The 22340-nt window shown below is 31.8% G+C and overlaps 5 protein-coding genes across 14 annotated transcripts in view; 3 read left to right on the top strand and 2 right to left on the bottom strand.

The window, feature by feature from the left end:
- Positions 1-7412, bottom strand: part of LOC125055062 (pyruvate dehydrogenase (acetyl-transferring) kinase, mitochondrial) — a 39497-nt gene extending 32085 nt beyond the window's left edge. The window contains exon 1 of the mRNA XM_047657274.1: positions 7098-7412. Within this exon, the coding sequence (XP_047513230.1) occupies positions 7098-7206 (109 nt within the window). The 5' untranslated portion in view covers positions 7207-7412. The remainder of the gene's footprint in view (positions 1-7097) is intronic.
- Positions 7413-9097: 1685 nt separating this feature from the next.
- LOC125055012 (putative gamma-glutamylcyclotransferase CG2811) lies at positions 9098-11062 on the top strand. 5 transcript variants are annotated; one of them, XM_047657205.1, is made up of 5 exons: positions 9127-9315; positions 9496-9691; positions 10264-10369; positions 10445-10548; positions 10818-11062. In XM_047657205.1, the coding sequence occupies exons 1-5, from the start codon at positions 9250-9252 to the stop codon at positions 10835-10837; spliced, it is 492 nt and encodes a 163-aa protein (XP_047513161.1). In that variant the 5' UTR covers positions 9127-9249; the 3' UTR covers positions 10838-11062. The 5 variants fall into 5 exon arrangements, with proteins under 5 accessions (XP_047513160.1, XP_047513161.1, XP_047513159.1 ...); XM_047657203.1 differs by having other exon boundaries at positions 10445-10576; XM_047657202.1 differs by having other exon boundaries at positions 10445-10662.
- On the bottom strand, positions 10927-12708 carry LOC125055011 (G patch domain-containing protein 4). Its single transcript, XM_047657200.1, has 4 exons — positions 12513-12708; positions 12297-12448; positions 11957-12228; positions 10927-11725 (listed from the first exon to the last, which is right to left on the bottom strand). The coding sequence occupies exons 1-4, from the start codon at positions 12556-12558 to the stop codon at positions 11134-11136; spliced, it is 1062 nt and encodes a 353-aa protein (XP_047513156.1). The 5' UTR covers positions 12559-12708; the 3' UTR covers positions 10927-11133.
- Positions 12709-12875: 167 nt separating this feature from the next.
- Positions 12876-14245, top strand: LOC125055013 (probable NADH dehydrogenase [ubiquinone] 1 alpha subcomplex subunit 12). The gene is made up of 4 exons (XM_047657206.1): positions 12876-13082; positions 13158-13299; positions 13690-13746; positions 13983-14245. The coding sequence occupies exons 1-4, from the start codon at positions 12979-12981 to the stop codon at positions 14118-14120; spliced, it is 441 nt and encodes a 146-aa protein (XP_047513162.1). The 5' UTR covers positions 12876-12978; the 3' UTR covers positions 14121-14245.
- A 1129-nt stretch (positions 14246-15374) lies between these two features.
- The window catches only part of LOC125055008, a 31514-nt gene continuing 24548 nt past the window's right edge, over positions 15375-22340 (top strand). For 3 of the 6 annotated variants that reach the window (XM_047657193.1, XM_047657197.1, XM_047657196.1), the window contains exon 1: positions 15375-15583. The gene's annotated coding sequence lies outside the window, so the exon portion shown is untranslated. The remainder of the gene's footprint in view (positions 15584-22340) is intronic. The other 3 variants (XM_047657195.1, XM_047657192.1, XM_047657191.1) reach the window with 1 other exon arrangement.

The following is a 22340-nucleotide window of genomic DNA, read 5'->3' as shown; positions in this document are numbered from 1 at the left end:
TAAAAATCTCTCAAATTCCATAGCCCTGGTGTCGCAACCTTGGAATCGCGCGGAAGTTAACTGATTGAAATGTCTAACACTAGCACCATTACTCTGTGACTTCCAATACGATAGCGATACTGATTCCGACGCGATTATCCAAGTGCAATGTAAATCTCTCTATATCCATAGCCCTGGTATCGCAACCTTGGAATCGCACGGACTGATTAAGATCGGAAGCGTTGCGATCGCTATTGGAAGTGACAAAAAAAGACAAAATTACGACTAGCATATATTTTGTGAAATTATCCTAATTAATTAAACACACTAATGCCAATAATAAGGAATAACAGCTCACTCACACTAGCTCATACCTGGTCACGTGACCATCTTCATATAAATACATTTGTATAAAGACGGTCAAGCCCCTGTGCTTATACAAATACAGTAAAATTGTTTGTATAATTCATTCAATCTACATTTTACATCGCAACCGTTTCACGTCACATATACAACGGAAGTCAATGTCGTCACAAAATTTATGTTAAACTTCTGAGAAATGCCAGAACCAAAACAAAGGAATGTAATACAGATGCATATTTTGACGACTCATTGGTCTAGTGGTTAGTATGCCTGACTGCGAATCCCGGGTTCGATCCCCGGATGAGACGAACATCGATGTGATGAGCATTTGGTGTTGTGGTTAGGTCTTGGGTGTTTAAATATGTATTTATATGATATTTCTATCTATAATATGTATGTATATCCGTTGCCTAGTACCCATAACACAAGCTTCACCAGCTTAGCATGGGACTAGGTCAATTGGTGTGAATTGTCTTTAAAAAAAAAAATTATATACACCTCTCATGTATTCAACGCTTTTCCAGTGAGTAACAAAATCTGCTCACCAGAAATCTATCCAGACTGGACCAATACAAGTAAACCCTAACATCATAGTCGATATTTGAGTATGAATTCCATTTAATTTGACACGGAACAGTCATACGAATGAATCATTATTTCTCAAAAATAGAGATTTTAGAGATCCAAAAAACTTTTCTTCTCAGAAGACTATAAGATTTTTTTATTAAAAATCACAAAGTCACAGCGCGTAGCTAGTGATAATAGCTATTTAAAAATGTACCTAATATTGAAGAGTTCGTGCAAGTCAATTACAAGCTAAATTGGTTAATATGACTTTGACCTACACAGTATGCTCACGGCATGGCCCCATGCCAATCGTTAGCGTGTTGGCAACTCTAGTAAACTTTAGGGAACATGAGGTAAATGTTTATAATTGTGTTACGGCGTAGTAGCCACAATTTTTTAACGCTTTACATTTCTAGCTTCGAAACGAAGCTAGAAATGTATCTATCGTTACACCCTTACTATAAAATTTATCAGTGGCGCTACAACCTTTTTTGTTGTGGGCTTTAGATTTCTGTCTGTTTCATGATCATTTGTCAATCTAATAGGCGAGTTGGTGATCGGCCTGCTGACACACGCCATCGACTCTTTGGGTCTAAGGCAAACCAGTTTCCTCACGAAGTTTTCCTTCACCTTTCGAGCAAATTTTAAATGTGCACATAGAAATAATGTCAATATCTACGCCACATGATCTTATGATTGCATATCCAACATGCTTTCCACAAACCTTATCGGTTTTACATAATATAATAATAATTTATAACATAACGCAAAAACATTGTCGATTAGAGTACACACGTCATAAAGGTTGACGTAACATTGATAAATTAAATTACCTAATGTAATCTATATATAATCTATATTATTAAAAATACGAAAGAAATGCTTTACAAAAAATATTTAATAATATTCATAATTATCTAAGACCGTTAAACTGCGTAATATAGGTGGATCAGTCTCAATATTTTTCATTGAGTATTCCAACGAATTTTTGAAGAAAAACAGAAGACAATATTCTCATAGCAAGACATTAAACTTAAGTTCAATAATTATTCTAGGTCCAGGTGTTACAGTAAGATTCAGAGTCAGCGAACAGTGACTTCCGTGTTCGTGTCCAGAAATAAATGATTTTGAATTTTGAACCTTGGCTGAAGCTTGAATTCTTGGCAGTTTATGCTGTCATCTTAAGGCAAATAAATTAATCAAACGAGGAGTTTCCTCGCGTCTGGCCTTGATTCGTCCTTAATCAATGTCAGTAGGTACGTCGACAATGCAATACAGGAGGTCGAGAATGTTACAGAAAGGAAGTATTAAATTGTCACATATATTAATACGTTATTAAATACGTTGTAACCATTTACATAAATTAATTATTTAATATAATCTAATTTAATAATTTATAAGCTATGTTTATACAAAACGAGTTACCTGCAGTCAAACTGCGTAAGCATTTTTGCGGGGCATGGTTTAAATGAATGTGTAACTTTTTATGAATATTACATACATCAATTTTTATCCATGCTTAAAAACATTCAAAATATGAACTCTTTAGCCCTGTGACCTCTATAAGCGTTGCCTCTTTTGTGGAAAAAAAAATTAGGTACTTCATCACAGAATTTTGTCCATTCCCATAGGCTGGACAGAATTAAAAATAAAGTGTTTTTGAGACTGACTTGTATGAAACGTGGCTATAAAAAGCGTTATGAAGTAAAATAACTCTTAATGATAATTAAAAATATGTGATTTTAGACGTCAGTAACGTGCGACAATACGGTCTCACATTAGTCAATTCAACAATGACGTACCATGCTAATAAATGTCTTTTGTTTTAGCTCGAATTTTATCGGATGCTGTTTTTGATCGAGAAGAAATAAACTTGTGTAATTTAAGAACCATAATTAACACGTAAAAACCTTGCCGTTGGTTTACATGGTAGCTCCTACTGGGACTGGTGTGATCTGGTGCATCTTTAGTAGAAAAGCGTTTTCACTAAAGATACACCAGGGGCCTTTTTTTTTTTTTTATACGAGGTGAAAATGCGCTTACGCAGGCCCGCATCAAGGATGTCGAGCTTGACGCGGGGACTGTGGGGCTGGATCTACACTCAAGACCCTCTGCTATTCAGAGGGGTAGCGAGACCCCACCCACTAAAAACACCTCAGCCCTTCACATGCCCTTAATATGGGCCCTCGGGGTTCGCTACGCATTCTACCCAAGGACACCAGGGGCCTTAGTCAAGATGCCTTAACAGTAGTGTATGTCGAAAGTCGAAAACTAAATTTGTATGGAAATGACAGTTCGTGTCGAAAAGCATTCATACAAATTTAGTTTTTGTCTTTCAACATACACTACTGTTAAGGCATCTTGACTAAGGCCCCAGAACAATTCCGGACGGGATTATAAATGTTTGATTTGAATTTTTGTAACTATCACTTAACAGTAAAATATATTTAAACTTAATGTAATTAAAATATATTTGTACATGAGCCTGCCCAATTTAGTTTGCCGATGACTTTCCGATTGGACAATGTTAAGATCAACAGAGTTTAACAGTAAACATTACTTTGAATCACATGCAATTTTTAGATAACTATGTTTACAAAACAGTGTCAAATACATATGTTTATTATGAAGCTTTAAAGACAGATTATCATACTTCATAAATTGTCTTTTAATAGAAATCGGACGTCATTTAATGAAACCTTTTGCCAAGATTCAGTGCTATTTTCTTTATCATTGCATTCTTTGCATTGGCATTTTATTGGACTAACAACCTTTTAAAAGTGACTTTTTATATTAGAAAGCATGGCATTAGACTACATTACCGACATTAAAATCGACTAACAACGAAAAAGAATATTGGAAAAATGTTATGTTTGAAAAGCTTATTTAAATAAAACTGTAGCAATAAAATACAAAAATTAATTCGTATATATTGACCCCGTGAACTTCGTATCACCTATATATATATTTGTGTCAAAATTAAATCACTCACACTACAGCTATGAAACACAAAATGACCATTTTTTATTCATAAAAATACATCAAATATTTCCCTACGACAGTTTTTACTGGAATATTCAATCGTCGTTTTTAATGTTTTTCTTTATTTTTACCGTTAAAACCTTCCCTGAACTTCCACAAATATTTCCAGCTCATAATTAGCCAAATCGTTCCAGCTTTTCTCGAGTAGGTATTAGCGAAACAGTCAGTATATGTATATCGATAACCATGAATAAAAAAATTATCAATTACATTACTTTATGATCATTAGAAGGTTTAATACATTATTTTAATGATAAGAGTTATCTTCACGAGCTAATACGTACTCAAGGGCAGAGAATTGTAAATTATTGTAACAATGTTGATAGCAAGATGAAAAACAATGTTATCATTTACAGAAAAATCAATATCTTCAATTATAACTTGTATATAGTTATTTCTGACAAATTAACAAAACATTTCTTCGTTTGTTTCACTGATATTTTCTTCAAATCCTTCCATTTTTCGTAGATTTAGAACCTTTTCAAAGTATAATTATACATATACACATATATTATTAATAATTATAGTTCGGAATAAAAACAAGTTTCGTTTGTATAGAATTGGAGCCACTTACAGTATCGAAAATTAAGTGTACATTGGCGAATCAATAGCAATCGTAAAAGAGTAAAGATAGATTTTTGTATGGAAATCTTCATCAGCATTCCGTGTTGCAGGCACGAACGCCATTCGAATAGAATACGTGTAGTAAACTACACAAACTGTATGGAAAGTTGTATTGTTGCTTGAGCTGCATATACATACATTTAAATCGTAAAATTCGTTCTAAGCATTCGTTCGGCCGGTTTGTTGAATTAAATCATGCTAATCGGTCGATTGTCAAATGTTTGCTATGTGCTGATTTAGTAAAAGAGATTGTACGTGACAACTTGCACGAAATGAGCTTTTACTTTGTTAGCACAGTAATGGTGTACTTGATAATTTGGCCCAGTTAGACTAAACATGTTTTGGCCAGTATTAACTATAACACTGCCCTCATTCTGTCAAAGAGAACTTTGTTTTAAAATTTATAAACTATACGTTAGAAACAATTAATATTTACTTACTAAAAATATATAGACCATAAAAATCCCTTCCTAATTTTTATATGAAAATTTTATACAGCACACCGCTAGGTCATCAGCGCGGAGCGCCCTACGCCGATGTTTTTGAGAATAATTTTTAATTGGCTTAACGCTGTCGAAACAGCGGGGCAAAGTACTACATATATCGTATATAAAATATTTCCCTGAGATTCGACACTAAAACACTATGCGGTTGCGTATTTCATACCGATAATATCAAGTGCAATGTTATTATAAAACAGAAGCAAAGTTCTGCGAAGGTTGAGGTTAGCATCACGAGATCATATTTATTGTTTTTCTGAAACCGGTTTTATGCTTTAACTTATAATTACAACGTGTTCGCTGCTATAAACAACACAAATTACTTAAACATTTAAAAAAATTTAATAAAGTTGGTTAAAAATACTATGTAATAGGAGTTAACAGACTGTGATTATAAAATATTTTTTTTATGAAACCCTTCTACGAGAAGTTCAGTAATTATGAGGTTAACAAGACTGTAAGCATGACTAGGCATGCCGCATGATGCACAACAGACATATTGTAGGTCAGGATTAAGGATGAGATTCAGAAACAAGACTTCGAAAAGTCTGACTCCCAAATGTCAAAAAAATGAAGAAATGTGTGTTTACGTAAAATTACTTGTTTATAAATCTTAAGAAAACCCTATATAAAAAATTTACCTAATTATTGTTTTCGAAATATACATTCAATAATAAGTATCAATAGTAACATTTAACATTATAGTATATGTAGTGAAAAGAAACATACTGTTATAATGCGTTAACAAACAGTGTTATTGTCGCGTCATTTAACTGTGACCTACTTTGTCTGCGATAAAACATAGGGGAACAATGAATAAATTCCAAAAGTTGGTTCCAATTTCATTTTAAGCTAATTAGGTGTATAGGTCAAAACTACACATGTGACAAATAGTAGTCATACATACCTACATATATTATTATTATTTATCATCAGAATAATTTTACACATTTTAATGTGGACAACACTGTGGTATTTGTTAACATAATCGTTAAATGTTATGTACATAGATTGCTATAACCATATTTGTTGCATTTCTACTTCAAAGACTCAAATTAACTTGTTTATTACTTTATCAGAAATCTTAATTTGCCAGCAATGGTCACAAGAAGAACCTTTGGGTGAATACAGAGAATTATACAAAATCAGTCAATTTGTTGTTTATTTTTAGAGTCATCTAAAATCACACATCACAATCGCAAAACAAAAGTATGAGAAATGTTTTGTTTGGTAAATAATCTCAGAGCTGTATTTTTAAATGTAAACAATTTACATACATATAACACAACATATAATGTTATGTCAAATTGTCATTGCAAATTATTGTGAACACCAAGAATTAATTCAATTGAATACTGATCCATCAACAGTTGGTCACAATAACTAAAATATACTACATATAAACAATTGAACACAGATAAGTATTTTGTCAAAATGGTAAAATGAGACTGAATATTTTTTTTGTCAATAAGGAAGTATGAATATATATTAACCATGAAATAGTTTAAGCTTTAAAAAATATCCTAATGAAAAGCATTGAAATCCAGCACTTAGTTATTCAATTACTAATAATTAAGTAATAAATGAGCATATTTTACAACATCTGTGGTTTCTCTGTATGTACCTATTTATAAAAGAAACAAGATTTAGTTTAATCAAAATTACATTTCCATAGAATCTACTACATCACATAGTACAAAACAAGTTGGAAAAACATTGTTTTATAACAATGCAACTAGAAATACGAAAACATCCAATTTCTATTTCTGTTAAACATGTTCAAGTAATAAATACCTCAAGGTTAATTTACATTTTTACAATAACATATTTTATTGTGAATAATAAACATAAGAAACTAAAGTATTTCAAAATTTGGTTAACAATATCTAAACGAGTCCGAAGCCATTAAATAAATAAAGTAACGAGTATACTTTCGATTGTAAGCTAGAACCTTCGTAGAATAGTACATTAACCTCATCCAAAGTTTGCTATGTATCAATATTAATTAAATATAAAACTTACCGAAATCTATAAACTGTTTTATAGATAATGGTGATGGGTTAAATTGTGAATAAAAGTCCAGCATTTTTGTAACATTGCTAAATATCGTGCCTGCCAACCTCATTTTCATTTATATTTTTTAACACAACACTGAACACGAAAAATATGAATAAGAGACGGGATACTGTCAAGTACCACTAAAGTTGTTTGCTACACATAATTCTCTATTACACTGATATAGCGTTATTTATTATTGATTATTATTTAATTTTTCAGTCGCGGAAACTAGTATCAATCACCAATGCCAAATTGCAACTGAAATCTGAATATTTAGTATTTTTTATTATTATTTCTACAAAACATTCAGACGTTGACAGTTGACAGTTTATCACTATGTCACCTATCAATAATTACGTAAAACGTAGAAGAAATATGTCCTCCATCAAGCAGTGTTGCCAACTTGGGGCTTTTCCCCCCAAATTTATGTGTAACCAAGATGTCCAGGGGTTTTTTTGGGGGTACATTTATTTAGGGGGATTTTTAGGGGGTACTTCATTCAAGATTTTTTTTTCTCTACAAACACACGATTCTATACAATTTATGTTAAGCTTCGAACGCAATCAACAAACTAAACCAAATATAACTCAAAGCCTGGCTACAGCTTAAATAACGAAAAAAATTAATTTCATGACGTCAAATTTGTTCTTTCTGACCGTAATATGATCAAATCATAAAACGTCAATGTACGATTTCAAAAATATCAGCAACAGCAATACGCAGCGCGATATCCAGGCCGATGCCTTCGACGAAATAATAGAACCTTATCCCAATGACATTTAAGTAATAATATTGTGTTAGAAGGAAAAAAGGAGACATTGAAGCGATTCGATTTTTATTTTTATTCTGTCTCGTTTAACTGTAGAACAGATAAAAAGAAAAGTACAAAAAGCTTTAAAATTAATATATGAAAAGAAAATGACGAAAACGCAAAAAATTGTCTGCCAAGAAACGTTAAGAAAACCTGAATTCGAAGAAAGAAAAGTTATAAAATAAAAAAAATATTGGTTGTTTGTAAAGTAGGTTTACGATCGAGATGTTTACGTGATAACGTCTTATTGGTGATATAAGTTTTTGGGAAGTAAGGAATTAATGAAGATAACAATTTTTTCAAATTTTAAATTACATCTATCGTTTTATTCACACTTTTGATGATAAATTTCGGGTGTAAAATGACAAGTTTACTTATTCGACTATGATATACATTTTTCTTCATACATTCACGGAATGACTGGCAGCGCTCGAGATGAGACGGGAGATCGGTCTGTCTCTCTCTCGTTATACCTGCGATCGCGCTCGTGAGGTTTTGGTGTGACACAAGTTTCTGAACATGTCACCCGACTAAAACGATTTTAAAGACGTTATCACGTCAAAATAAGAATCGTTCCATCTCATTGTTATCATTAATATTATTCGGTCATTGATTAACATATATAAATATGTGAAATGTACTCACATAAATACAACAGTTATTTTTTACTACTTCAACGTATTTTTACTTCATTTTTGAAATTACCTCTCAAACCAAGTGTAAAAGAAAAGTGTTTGTGTTGGCCGAGTGAGATAGACATATTATACATTCTTCGAGATCTCAAGAACATTATAAAAATTATGTTTTTATCATATCTTAGTTAGTTAAATAGAATTATAGAAAATTAATGTTTATGTTATTTTGTCGATTTTATTTTCAATTAAATTTTGTATATTGCGGAACAGGGGAATTTCAAACCCCAATATTATTAATTTATTTTATTTACTAGGTGTTTCTCGTCATTAATAAATATTTTTACTGCTCAGATTATATACATCCAAACCAAGGTAATATCTACTTTTATCCATTCTTTATCAATTTTATTTTTTATCACTAAAAACGAAGTGATTACATACTTTTTGGTTGGTCGTAGATATTGAAAACTTTCAGGCATCCTATTATATAATGTACTGAGTACTCTGTGCTTTAAGGTTTGTGGAACTTGTCAAATTTAAAGTATGTACATACATCGTCTGATAGTCGATAGAATGTATATTATGATAGAATTAAAAACAAACCTACTATTTTCCCCCTGAATTGTTTATTTTATTTTGTTGGGAAAATATTATTAGATCGTTTATTTACATGATTATTTTCTTCAATTTACTATTGTTTAGACACCTGTTAGTTAAAGAGGACTTAATACGAAAGGTAGAAAGTTATGAATTGATTTTATAATTTCTCAGTAGTGTCAATATACTATTAATTCACTAGTCCTTAATAATTTCAAAGTTATAGTAGTAATTTCAAAGAGTTCAAAGTAACAAAAGTAAAGTAAACATATTTTTTTTAGAAAATAATCAAATTCTAATAGGAGTAACATAATTTCAGATGTCACACCAGGTTTTTGTTTATGGAACTCTCAAACGCAATGAACCCAATTACCATTGGTTAACAAATCCAGACCATGGATGTGGAAAATTTGTATGTGAAGGCTATACAAAGAATAAATACCCTCTAATTATTGCAACAAAGTATAACATACCCTTTTTACTGTACAGCCCTGGTGATGGGCATCATGTCAAAGGTATTTTTTTAATCTTATAGTTTTTATATATTAAAACATTCTAAGAAATTATTTTACGAATATTCTTTCCGCATATCAAATGAAATTAAATTATCAAATTCACACTTATTTCTTTTATTTAACTGTCTTTAAAGCTTCAAAGAGTGTATTAGACTCAGCTTTAATGCAGAGTAGTATTATTTATTTATACAAGATACACAAATTTTATTGTCACATTTACAGTAACTTAACTTTAAATGTTTAAGTCACACCTACCTCACCTAAACCTACAAATGGCAAGTTATATTTTTAAGTTTCATTTCTGAGTGCATTAGGCCGCAAGGCCAATTCAACTGGCAAAATGGGTACAATTGTTGGAAGTACCACACATTATTGGTCTCTAATTTTATCTCTCTACCCCTTGTGGGTTGTCAATAATTAATGGTTAGTCCTCTCACATGGTAGGCATAGTGACATTTAACTGCTGAGTCAGACACCAAAGTGTCAAAGTGACTATCATAGCCCAGAGAAACCTTTTATAAGGGTTGAATATAGTTTTGTAAGATGTTAATTATTTGTACTTCTTGTTACAGGTGAAATTTTTAAAATTGATGATATGATGCTTAGTAAACTTGATATATTAGAGGACCACCCAAAGTGGTATATCAGAGAAATTGATGACATTATTGTCAAGACACAGTATGTATGGTTGTCCAGTCATTGAAACTGTTTGCTACAGACCTCAGAGTTTTATAAGTCACATATTCATTTCAGAGGGACAAACAAAGAAGAAATAATGAAGTGTTGGGTATATTTCTTGAAAAACTTCAGATCAGATCTTTTAAGAAAACAGCTTTATGACAACTATTCCTCTAGTGGTGCGCATGGATTAAAATATTTGGAAAGGTCAAAGCGTGATCCAACACATGATTACTATTCTGAAATTAAACATAAGCCTTCATAGACATGAAAATTTGGGCATCAGTCTAGATGTAAACAATATCTGCCTCTTGAAGCTATTAAATGTATAGAATGCTTAAAGAATTTTGTTTGTGGCTATTATTTTAAAATTACTTCTTTTCTCTTATTCAATTTCCTAAATGGAAAGCATTGGCATAATCAATTCATTTTTTTTTTATTTTTTCAGTGATAATGAGGCCACATTAGAGGATTTGGATGAATTGTTAAAGAAATAGTCTTCTTGTACCTAATAAGATGCACATGGCTTTACAATGAGAAAGATAGATACAAATAACTAAAGGGCATATTGTGCAATTTATGGTTGATATTTCTTTTTTTTATATGAAAATTATAGTACAAATGAGAGTATTTAAATATTGTACCTATTCCATTCCTATTCTATGAGTAATTTTAATAAATTTTAAAACTGTTCCCAAGGCCTTTTCTTTTTTTATAGATATATATATGATGCAATAAAAATACATAATAAAATGTAACGAAAGTTATTTAGACTTTTTTTTACTTTTCTTGGCCTTTACATCAACATTTAAATATTCCATTACATCACTTTTTTTTTGCTTCTCTACTGTAACAATATTATTACCATCATTATTTCTAATAGGTGTTTCTTGGGCATTTATTGTTTCATTATCATCCGGTTTATCTGTTTTTAGCTTACACTTTTTTATTTTCTTTTTCTTTACTTCTAATGGGGTACATTCTACATTTGTTTCAGTGTCATGTGTGAGTAACAGATTTTTCTTTTTTCCACATTTGATGCCTCCACTTTCTGCAGTATTGTACAGATTTGCCTCTAATGTTGTACTGTTTGTCCATTTATCTTTTACATGTTTAAAATTTTCTGTGCATCTACTGACCTCTGTATGACTTGAACAGTCATCCTTTGTTTTCTTTTTCTGTCTTTTGTCTTTGTCTTCACTATTATTTAATATAGTTCCATCTTCAACTGTATTATTAGCTTTATGTTTCTTTGGTTTAGAATATCCATTGTATTTTGTTTGTTGCAGCAACATTTGTTCTTGCATCTCAATTCTTGCTAATTTTCCCAAAGCTTTTACTCCATGACGGGCACCCCTGTGAAAAACAATTTAAAGGGTAAAAAGGCAACTAAGTACTGACTTTAAAAAATATAGGCCTATTAAAATTAATAGGTATAAACCTATAAATCTTTTCTGCAGGACCTGTCACCCCAAAACACAACAGGTGTATTGCAACACTTAAAACCTCAGGTAAGGTTTGATTATATTATTACAAATTCAATTTCTTAGCTTTTCAGCAAAACACAATTACTTAAATGTTACATACTTATGTGCTGTCCTTCCTTCACAAGCTGCAAATAACTCTTCATCTGTCAGTTTTACAACATCCCCATTGTTAACCTCTAAATTCTCTGGTTCTTCTAAATCTTCAGTTTTTACTCCGCCATTAGTTAGAATGGATGTTTTTACAAAGAAGTTAGTGTATTCTTTCTTTGATTTTGTTTTATTTTTCTTTTTATAAGACCATGTGGAATTGGTTATTTCAAAATCAGCATCTTTGCTTTTAATTTTCTTTGTTTTTCCGTTTTTTTCTGTGACCTGGACATTTTACTAAATCAAGCAAACCATTTATACAATATTTTTATTATATAAAATATCAAACCTACTTCAACATTACTGGCTGCAGTGTTGTACAGTTTGGTCCACCAATGTTCCGTAAATTCTGCTGCAGCATCATGTCCTATACCTGTAACACCTCGCTTTAACTTCGGTTTCAACGCCTGAGATATGCCATTTTCGTATTTACCAAGTCCTTTGCCTGAAAACGATTAAAAATTAAAATGTTGATCGACTACTTTATGAACTTTGTAAGCTGACCCTACCGTCGGTCCAGCCATACTTTTCAAGCTGTTTACGTGCGAAATCCATGTTGTTCAATCATTACTCTCTCAGATTCCGAAATAATATAGTTATTAGTTATAAAAAAATGTTAATATAAGTTAGTTGTATTAGGTACCTAATACTTCGGTATCTGAGTCTGACAGCTGACTCTGAGCCTGACTCCTGACTTCCTGAGGTATAACCTAAAAGTATTCTACAGATCTGGAACTTGGAAGTCTGATCACTGATGCACAAAGCACATTATTGCCGTCGAGTGTGAATCTGTGGTCACATCAGTTAAAAAAAAAGTAAAAAAAAAAAATCAGCTGTCAGCAAGTGGCAGTGGCAACTGGCAAATGGCAATCTGTCTATGGCAAGTGGCAACTGGCAAGTAGCAACAATAGAAAATAGAACCAGGCACTAAATGATGATTTTCCAACTTTAATAAAAATAAACAAGAGTAGAAAAATGTCTAACATTGCAAAATTCTTGGCGCTTGATAAAGTTGCGACCTTTTTTAACATTATTAAACAAAATGGTGGAATACGTGGATCCCTGTTTAAGCTGTATAGGTGAAGTTGTTATTATGTAATTTTCAGGTTACCTGAAATTCCAGTTTATATAGTTTTATTAAATGTATTTTGCAGGCAAGATGAGCTTAAGGATGGTACACTTGTAGGTGAAGATAAATTTGGTAATAAATACTTTCAAAATCCTCGGTATTTTTATGGAAGAAATCGCTGGGTAGAGTACTCAGACAAATTTCACATGAATTATGATGGAAGTCAGGTTTGTATAGACATTAAATTAATATTATAATTTGACTTTTGATCAAAACATCTTTTTCAATATTATTTAAGAAGCCACATACTTCTTTTCAAATTAATCTTCATGTTCAACTAAAATAATACATTTGTAACTAAAATATATTACATATTTATATCAATATTCTATGTTATAAATTAATTCCTAGGTTTAAATATCTATTTTCCATATTTATAGTGTTTTGTTGGTAAGCCACTTTAAAAGTGAATGTGCACTCACTTTATTGCAATGCATGTAAAAAAATTTAGATAAATTAATGCACAACCCTACTATGTTACTTGATTTTTGCTATAAACACTTTTGAAAATAGTTTAAAAAGTGGCTAGTGGTTATTAGTTTCACAATCTGTTTCAGGTTCCTGCCGAGTGGTATGGTTGGCTACATTACAAAACCGATCTGCCACCACATTTGGTAAGTCCCTACTGAACTACCAAACTATAATGTTCAGAAGCGATAAGAGTTGTAGTTCTACTGGGTTATTGCGTAATATATTCCTATGGGAGTTTTTTAAGTCAAAGTGTCATACCAATATGTAAATTGAAAATAATTTTAAATCATTAATAAAACACAAATTTTCAATAAATTTATTCTAGTCTTATGTCTAGCAGGTGTCTGTCTAGACTTATATTTTTTTGATATATTTGCAGGACCCAAACAGACCCAAATACAAATGGATGAATGATTGGAATGAGAATTTATCTGGTACCACTGGGCAATACACACCCTACAGCACAACTAGGCCGAAAGTTGAAGCTTGGGAACCAAAGCCTAAATCAACAGTCTAATTTGAAACTTCATGAAATCAACAACTTCTAGTTACTCTACAACATTCAATTTAATATTTTTGTTTAGCAATCTGAAAACTTTAGTTTAAGTAGTAAATGAAATAAAGATGTAAATGGAAATAGAACCTCGTTTTAGTTATTTTTGGAAACTGTAGACTACATATATCAAAGTGCAGTAAACGTAAATGAAGTCTTAAAAAGGAATAAATAGCAAGGCACAGGTTACATACAGAAATCTAAAACCAGGGATTGACACTTTCGTTAAGGAAAGGTGCCAATTTTGCAAAGTTTTATTGTTACAAAATCCTTAAAGAGGAGATTACTAGGTTGATGTTTTTTTTAAATATTTCTACTCATCGATGTTTAAAGATACGAGTATATATAGAACCTAGGATCTCCAACGTGACCGATCAGCAAGTTGAATACTATCACTTGGTAACAAGTCACGGAGATTTCGGCAAACGCCTAGATAATAAGCCGAAATGATTTAATTCATATTGAGGCCTGTTATTTTATTATTTCACTGAGAAAACCAGTTTGGGTCTACGGGTCCTGGCAAGTGGCTCTCAAAGTTTGTGTCGTTTAACTTTTTTCTTGATTATAGAAAAAGTTGTATTTATAAGACTCCGAGTTATTTTTTGTTCAAGAAAGATTTGAATCAGCCTAAAATTATTATCTAGATAATTTTTTTTAAATTGAGAAAATAGGTTTCTAGCTACTTATTTTACGTAGAACTTGTGCTACTAAAGATATTTTATTTTTGAACGAAATTGTTAAATTCTGCTATTGTAATTTGTAGAAGTAAAAGCTTTGTTTGAAATAAATTAGCATTCTAAGTTTAATTTGAGTTTTCATAATATGTCTTCGTAACAACAATATTATTAAGGCTTATTCTACAACTACCACTACATGCTTTTCCAATAAATAAAGCTTAATATATTTATAAAAATATCTCACGAAGTTCTTTAAAACAACATAAAACTTTGGAAAACTTTGATTTTAAACAACTGCCCACTACTACATGCAAACACATATTGATGTATAGTAACGTATTTTATAAGTTAAAACCTTAAACCATTCTAATAAGTCTTAATATCCGCTGTACGGTTATGAGCTTTGACAACACTAATGCAATTACAAGATCAATACGAAAATATACTTTATCGTATGGTAATATGATTCAAAATTGACAATGAAATTATGAACCGACTTCGTGCACATTTTTTTTACTGGCAGGTAAAAATATCTTGACTCCTTATTCAGTTAAAATGCGACGCGCTGCAGAGCTAGCGCTTACTTGATTTAAAAATTTAAAAACTTTAGTAACTTGTGTTAGTTTGGCATAAGTTTAAACAGAAAGGTGGTTATGTAGATATGCTGTGGTTAAAGTAATAACTTTCAGCTTTTCGAGTTTAGAGTGTGTGCAAAATGTTATAGTGACCAGTATTTCATCTTGTTTTACGGTAAATGTTTATATATCTTATAACAAGCTCATAAGTTGTAACAAACTAAATATAAAACTTCCAAATTTTTTGGTAAACGTTACATTTTGATATGTCAAGCTTTCAAGTTTCAACTTACAATTTTTTGTGTCGTAAGTTCGCGTGGGTGTTGGGTAAGTGGTTATAGTGAGGTGTTATTGTTATCGATAAACATAATAATAATTATATCTTAAATTTCTTTATACATAAATGTATGTATTCATTTGAACTATTAGTTCTAGCATTTGCAAAAATAATTACTTTGTACTCAAGGCTTAAGGCAAAAAAAGGTAAAGTTTGATCAACTAATAATAGGAAAAACATCCTAAGGGATAAGTCCTATCAGGCGGTGATTTTGTTCGGGATTGTAAAATGGTGGACTTGTTACTGTGATGAAAATTAAACCTTTTAAGGGATTGAGCTATTAAGATCCACAATCACGTCGGTAGATGATCGAACAAAAGCGTTCATTTGTTTCAATCCATTAACATTCCGCTTAGCGTAGGGTGTCGGCCTATATCTCGTCACGGTTTGACCTCTCGCCTTCCCATTCTTTTTGTAAAAGTCAGCCGAAAACAGCATCGCTCTATGGTTTTGATTATTTATTTATTTGGCTAATCGATTCTTAAATAAATAGATAATTACATGAATAAACTAAAGATAACAAGATCTCATTTACAATAATTTTAAATGAAAGTTCGTTCGTTCCCGTGCATGGAGAAGTCCGACGCTTTTAGCTTCAAAAGCTTCTTAATTATATTTTTTTACTATACATATTGCATACTTGACGTCAGTCGAAATATCAATCGTTCAAGGTTCCTAAATTAAAATATACCATGAAGACGTCACAGTAGATTTTTTATACGATGAACGATACCGCTAAAGCTTCTTAGTATTGTAGAGGATTCTAGGTGTGAACTGTGAATGCTTCTTTGTCATCTTAGTTTCAATTATAACAATGATGACTGTTCTAAATTGTAACAATCAACGGTACTTATGTTATCTTTGTTAGTCATATAAAAATCTACAACCATATCTAAGATCGAGAATAGTGCCAGCTACTCACTGACACAAAAAATCTTCGTGTTTTGAATGGTTAAAAATAGTGTGTGCATATCGAGACATTTTCAAAGTTGCTTTTTTACATATATATATATATATATATAATAACTTTCTTACATATTGTCATCGAATCAGGAAGATTAATAGGTATTTTACTTACGTGAGATCGTAAGACAAGTAAAATTTAAACACGTATGGATATCGCAATTTCGCGTGCTTACAGTAAGCATGTTTCTTCATTAAATATGAATTGTATGTAAACCAGTACTCATGCCGGGGTAAACCTCATAAGGTTACTTTTTTCAAGTGAAACTTCTTTAAGCGCATGAGGGTAAAATTTTTACGGAAAATCACGAAGATGTGCAGCGTTTTTGACAAAGAAAAGGGAAAGAGCGATTGAGACTTGAACCCCGATGGTGTTTTTAATACATATCAATATCATTATTATTTTATTAAGTACATAACTAAATTAACTACCATTTTTTTGTTGGTTTTGTATTTTTATAAGGGCATAGAACCAAGACCTTTTTTGCTAAGACCATGTTGGCTATTTTAGAAAATGTGGATATAAGTTAGCAATTATGATAATAATTAATTTGTTATATTTTTTGGTAATTGTTACCATATTTATGGTGGTATTTCTATATACATAACAACTAATTTTAGTTTTTAATTAGCCTTAGTATCATTCGTTAATATAGAAAGACTAGCAAAATTAAATTTTGGGATTTGGGCAGCTTGATTACTCTATAATTAATATACAAAGAAGTTTCACTTCTGACATGTGTACTTTGTACGCACGCACTTTTTTTAATTTTGAGGTTTCTTTTAAGTATTGGAATGTTTATATGTATAGTTACACGAGTATAATATAATAAAAAAAAACTCTTCGGGGTTTTACACGTTCATTTATATAAATAACACGCTTGTATTGAATTCAATGTAACAATGTGACATTTCGCAACAATGTTTGCATTTTAATATTAATCCAATATTGTAGAATTATGAGAAACTTCGTAAATTTGTCGAATTACGGCTTAAAACAGCTCCAATTTTTTGTTACATATTTTCATGACTCGGCAATGGTCGGCCATGCAATAATGTGGTGGCGCATGCTCTTTAACCCCATAGAAATTAATAAAAACATCATGATTTGTGAAATGAATGAGAGAAGGTACAATTTGCCCATTTGTATGGAAAGTAAAAATAAATGTAACTGATGAACCCTAAGTTTCCGCAACTTAAAACTTTGCAAAACGCTTTCTTTTAGCGAGTACTATCTACAAAAAATATGGTCATTCAAATCGGTGGTCCATATTGGAAAGTTTAGCCCAGAAAACTATTAAGTTATAGTATAGAGTAGTCGACATATTTAGAAAAACTAAACGCTCTTAACGAGCGCCGTGCGTGCCGGGACAATGCCTTGGCCCTCGATTAAGATCATGTCTTGCGCGTGATTCCTACTTACTGGAAATTCCTTTTAAATCGTGAGTGGTGGATTGATTAGACACACTTGGATTTGTCGCTTGCGTAACTGTGGTTGCGTTTACGTTTTTATGAAAACTAGATTGATCTTTGTTGTATTAACTATATTCACACTAATAAATTCGCCAAATAATTGTTTATTAAACACAACATAGCAACAGGTTTTTCTCAATGCCACATTAAACTTAAAATACCTATCAAAGTTACTTATTTGACATGTAGATTATCCAAATGTTAACGGATTTTGATGCAACTCTGTACTGTATTCTGTGACAATGTACTCTTTATAAGTTAAAAGTAAAATAAGATTATCAGATCATAAGTTTGGTTTCCGAGAAATCTGTGGACAAAATCTAACATTAACGAAATTTAGCACATGTACTTGGAAGCCTAAATATATATCTTACTTTTTTTTATGTAATAGGAGGCAAACGGGCAGGAGGCTCACCTGATGTTAAGTGAAACCGCTCATGGACACTCACAATGCCAGACGGCTCGCAAGTGCGTTGCCGGCCTTTCAAGAATTGGTACGCTCTTTTCTAGAAGGACCCTAAGTCGTACTGGTTCGGAAATACTTCAGTGGGCAGCTGGTTCCACATAGTGGTGGTGAGGTTACAAAAACTGCCTTAGAAAACGCTCAGTTGTGGAACGACGGACGTCGAGGTGATACGGACGGTATTTTGTATTTTACCTTGACGTCCGATGATGAAACTCAGCTGCAGGTCTCTAATAACAAAATAATAATTACTAAAATATATCCAATTTTCAATATCAAATTTTGACAATCTCATTGCTTGTTTTCGTTTAATGAACATAACATAACATAAAGAAAATTTGTCGAATCACGGCTCCACCACGGATAAACAATTTTTTCTATAGTTATTAACGACTTGTATGTACCCCAAGTAATATTAAGGACGCGCATGGCTTTGGACCCCTTAAAAAAAAATAATGATAATATTACATGCATGATGTAAATTATATTGTCTCAGTTCCTAGTGAATTACATTTTTTGTTTGGTTTTTGTTTGATAAGTGGCGTTTGTGTTCAGGTTAGGTTAGGTTACAGCCAAAAATTTGTATCTTTCATTTCACAAATCATAATGTTTTAATGAATTTCTATTGGGTTAAAAAGCATGGACTACACCACATTATTGCATGATACACAATTATCGAGTGATGAAAATATCTAGAAAAAAATTTGGAGCTTTACAATAATATAGCTTATACATCAGAATAACACATAGGGTACAATTTATAAAGATATTGTGTGAATTGTCCAAATTATCAAGTAGGAAAAAAGCTACCATCTGCGAGCTATTCTGACGTGTGCTGCCAATACCGCTAGAGTTACATATGTAATGTATGATGGAAATGTTTCTCTTAAGTAGTCAATATTTTTAGTAGTTTTTACTACGCCACGCTAATATAAGCTACTCAAAATAATAATCCTGCGTACCTGCGCAGACGAAGTCGCGGGCACAAGCTTTTTATCATAATAAAGAATATTTCTTAAAGGCACTTTTTGAATGGTGTTCAGGGTAATTTAATAAAAATATGAAGTGAACGGGCTCGTAATTCGAGCACAATGACCACATGTCGGTGGTGTCAAGCGAAATGATTGATAAAAAGCTGCTCGATTAAACAAGAATTTCTCCCACAGTTATCGTATGTAAATAAAGAAATATCGTCTTTATGATGATGCTATTTTTAACTAGGCTTAGCTATGTCTTTGAAGCTATTACGGCTTTTAATAGTTTTTTATTTATAATATGCACAATATCATTTTAAATATGTATACTAGTGCACCTCACCTTTTAACATTTTGCTGGCTGAGTATCTTATCTTTGAAATACTGACGGAGAACTCAGGGCCGGATTTAGAGGTCGGCCCCCTGGATCCAAATTATTTTTCAAATAAAATGAAAAAAAATTTTTTTTTGAGTTTTTCAATCAATAATTTATTCTGAAACAAAGTATATCGTATCGTATCCTAATAATAGTATTTAGTAGGTACATATCAAAAGTGTTAGTGTTTACTAGTCAGAATTTAAAACATATTTTTTTCGAAGTCTCTATTCAGTGATTCACAATAAACTTAAAATTGACTTAAATTATAGTTTTGAGTAGGAATTGTGATAAAATAAAAAGTAATTGTACGATGACCTTTCAAAGCATGTGAACTGGAGTAGCTGGCGTAATTGTAAGGTCGATGGCGTTAATTAGGTAGTTATATTAATAGATATATATCTAACATATAGTAATAGTATTAATTTATTATTTATATGAAAATTTTGGAATGTTTTAGACTAATTCACAATATGTACACGTATATATTCAAAAGGTTTCAAGCATCTTAGATTATTTAGACATGTAGACCCATCCAACTGCGGGTCGAGTCAGGTATTGCTTAACTTCAGTTACCAGAAGAGGTAAATTTACAAACCATATCAACACTTTCGCCATATGGCCCCCTTTTGCAAAAGGGCGCTGATTTGGTGAATTGGTAAATTGACCCTTGGCTTGCGTGGGAGTGTCTTCTGACATCTTTTAATTCGCTGATTTTAAAAGTTCATTAACATATTCCGTATTTAACCGTAGGAAATCTCTTTTAAAGTTTTTTTTAATTTTATTACGTTAAATTATGTTTTTTTGTCTATGTATGCAGCCACGCTCTGTCATAGATAATGTCGTTGCATTGCATATATATGTCACAGCCCAGCTTAATTAGCCGCACAATTAACAGCCTAGCCGTTTAACTGAACGGCGCCGTTTAACTCGGCCTGAAAGATGTTCAGCCACAGCGTTTGTTACAACATTTAATAAACTGACTGGCTAATGCTTAGGCCATTCGTACGATAGTCATTATTTGGCAGAAATAAAAAAGATAGAACATATGGCATAAATAATATTTCTTTTAAAATTAATTTCTCTATTTTATTTCTAAAAAAATCCTCATTACATCGAATAGAAATCTTCGAATCTTCACATAGAAACATTCATTGCTTCACGCGTTAAAACTCATCAAAGCCAAACATAGAAGATTACCTATTATAATTTATGATGCGTTTCCCAATCAAATGCAATCATTGTTTACATAAAACTAAATCAATTTGTGATGCTAATAAAGCCATTGTTCCACGATTCAAACTTGAGAAATGTTACATACAATAATTGCATCGTCATCGAACTAAACCCGACGTAAGATGCCAAGAAGGACTTCTTACCAAGAGTTCGTGCGTGAACTACTCCAACCACAAAGTTGCCGATGGGCTAACAGTCGAATTGTGCTGCAGAAGCGGGCTGTTCAGAGTATTTGTTGTGTTTCTCCGAGGGAGTCGGTACGGAATAAGTTTAAGGAATTAAATATTATGACACTATCTGGTCAATATATTCTTGAAGCCTTGTTGTATGTCCAAAAAATATAAACGATTTTAAAACAAATGGTTTCACCAGTATAATACGCGAAATAGAACTAATTTGAGTGCTCCAAAAGATAAACCACTCCTTATATGGAAATTGTATTCGTTTTTACAACAAACTCCCAAGCGAAATTAGAGTATTATCACTAAATAAATTCAAAGCCCTCGTTAAACGGCAATTAATCAATAAATCCTTGGGATTGATTAGCTCCAGTTCAAACAATTTGTATGACAATACTTGGCGATTAAAAAGAGTGCGAACTGGTAGTAAATGTAAATTTACAATTAATTTAACTTGACAATTCAAAAGTGTACTTGGTTACCCACTTGAATAAAGATATTTTGAGTTTGAGATATTTTTAATAAAAACAATTGAATACCACTCAAACGGATGTTTTTAATTATCATTAGGAGTCTGGACCTCAGATTTTTGTGTAGGTTCCTTCATCATTTGATTTCTGTAATAGGCAAGAAGGTGATCAGCCGTCTGTGCCTGACAAAGCGTCTGTTTACGTCTAAAGCCGCATTTATATTTATCTGACGTGTTGTGTTGTGATGCTCTCTGTCGTGATGGCTACTGTTCACATTGATATGACGTGTTATGATGCATTATGACGGTTTTTTGTATCAGTTCCGTCTTGACTCCCAGAGAGTTCACACATTTGCAATGTTTTTTCTCCTATCTCTTCCCAAATAGCTGCTCTCATAACTTGATCTTTATATTCTTTACATTTTGGATTATAAATCACTTTAAATTGTCTTACGTATTCAA

Source organism: Pieris napi, chromosome 13 (assembly GCF_905475465.1).
Source record: "Pieris napi chromosome 13, ilPieNapi1.2, whole genome shotgun sequence".
NCBI classification, from domain to species: domain Eukaryota; kingdom Metazoa; phylum Arthropoda; class Insecta; order Lepidoptera; family Pieridae; genus Pieris; species Pieris napi.
This window is presented reverse-complemented; position numbering and strand designations above follow the sequence as displayed.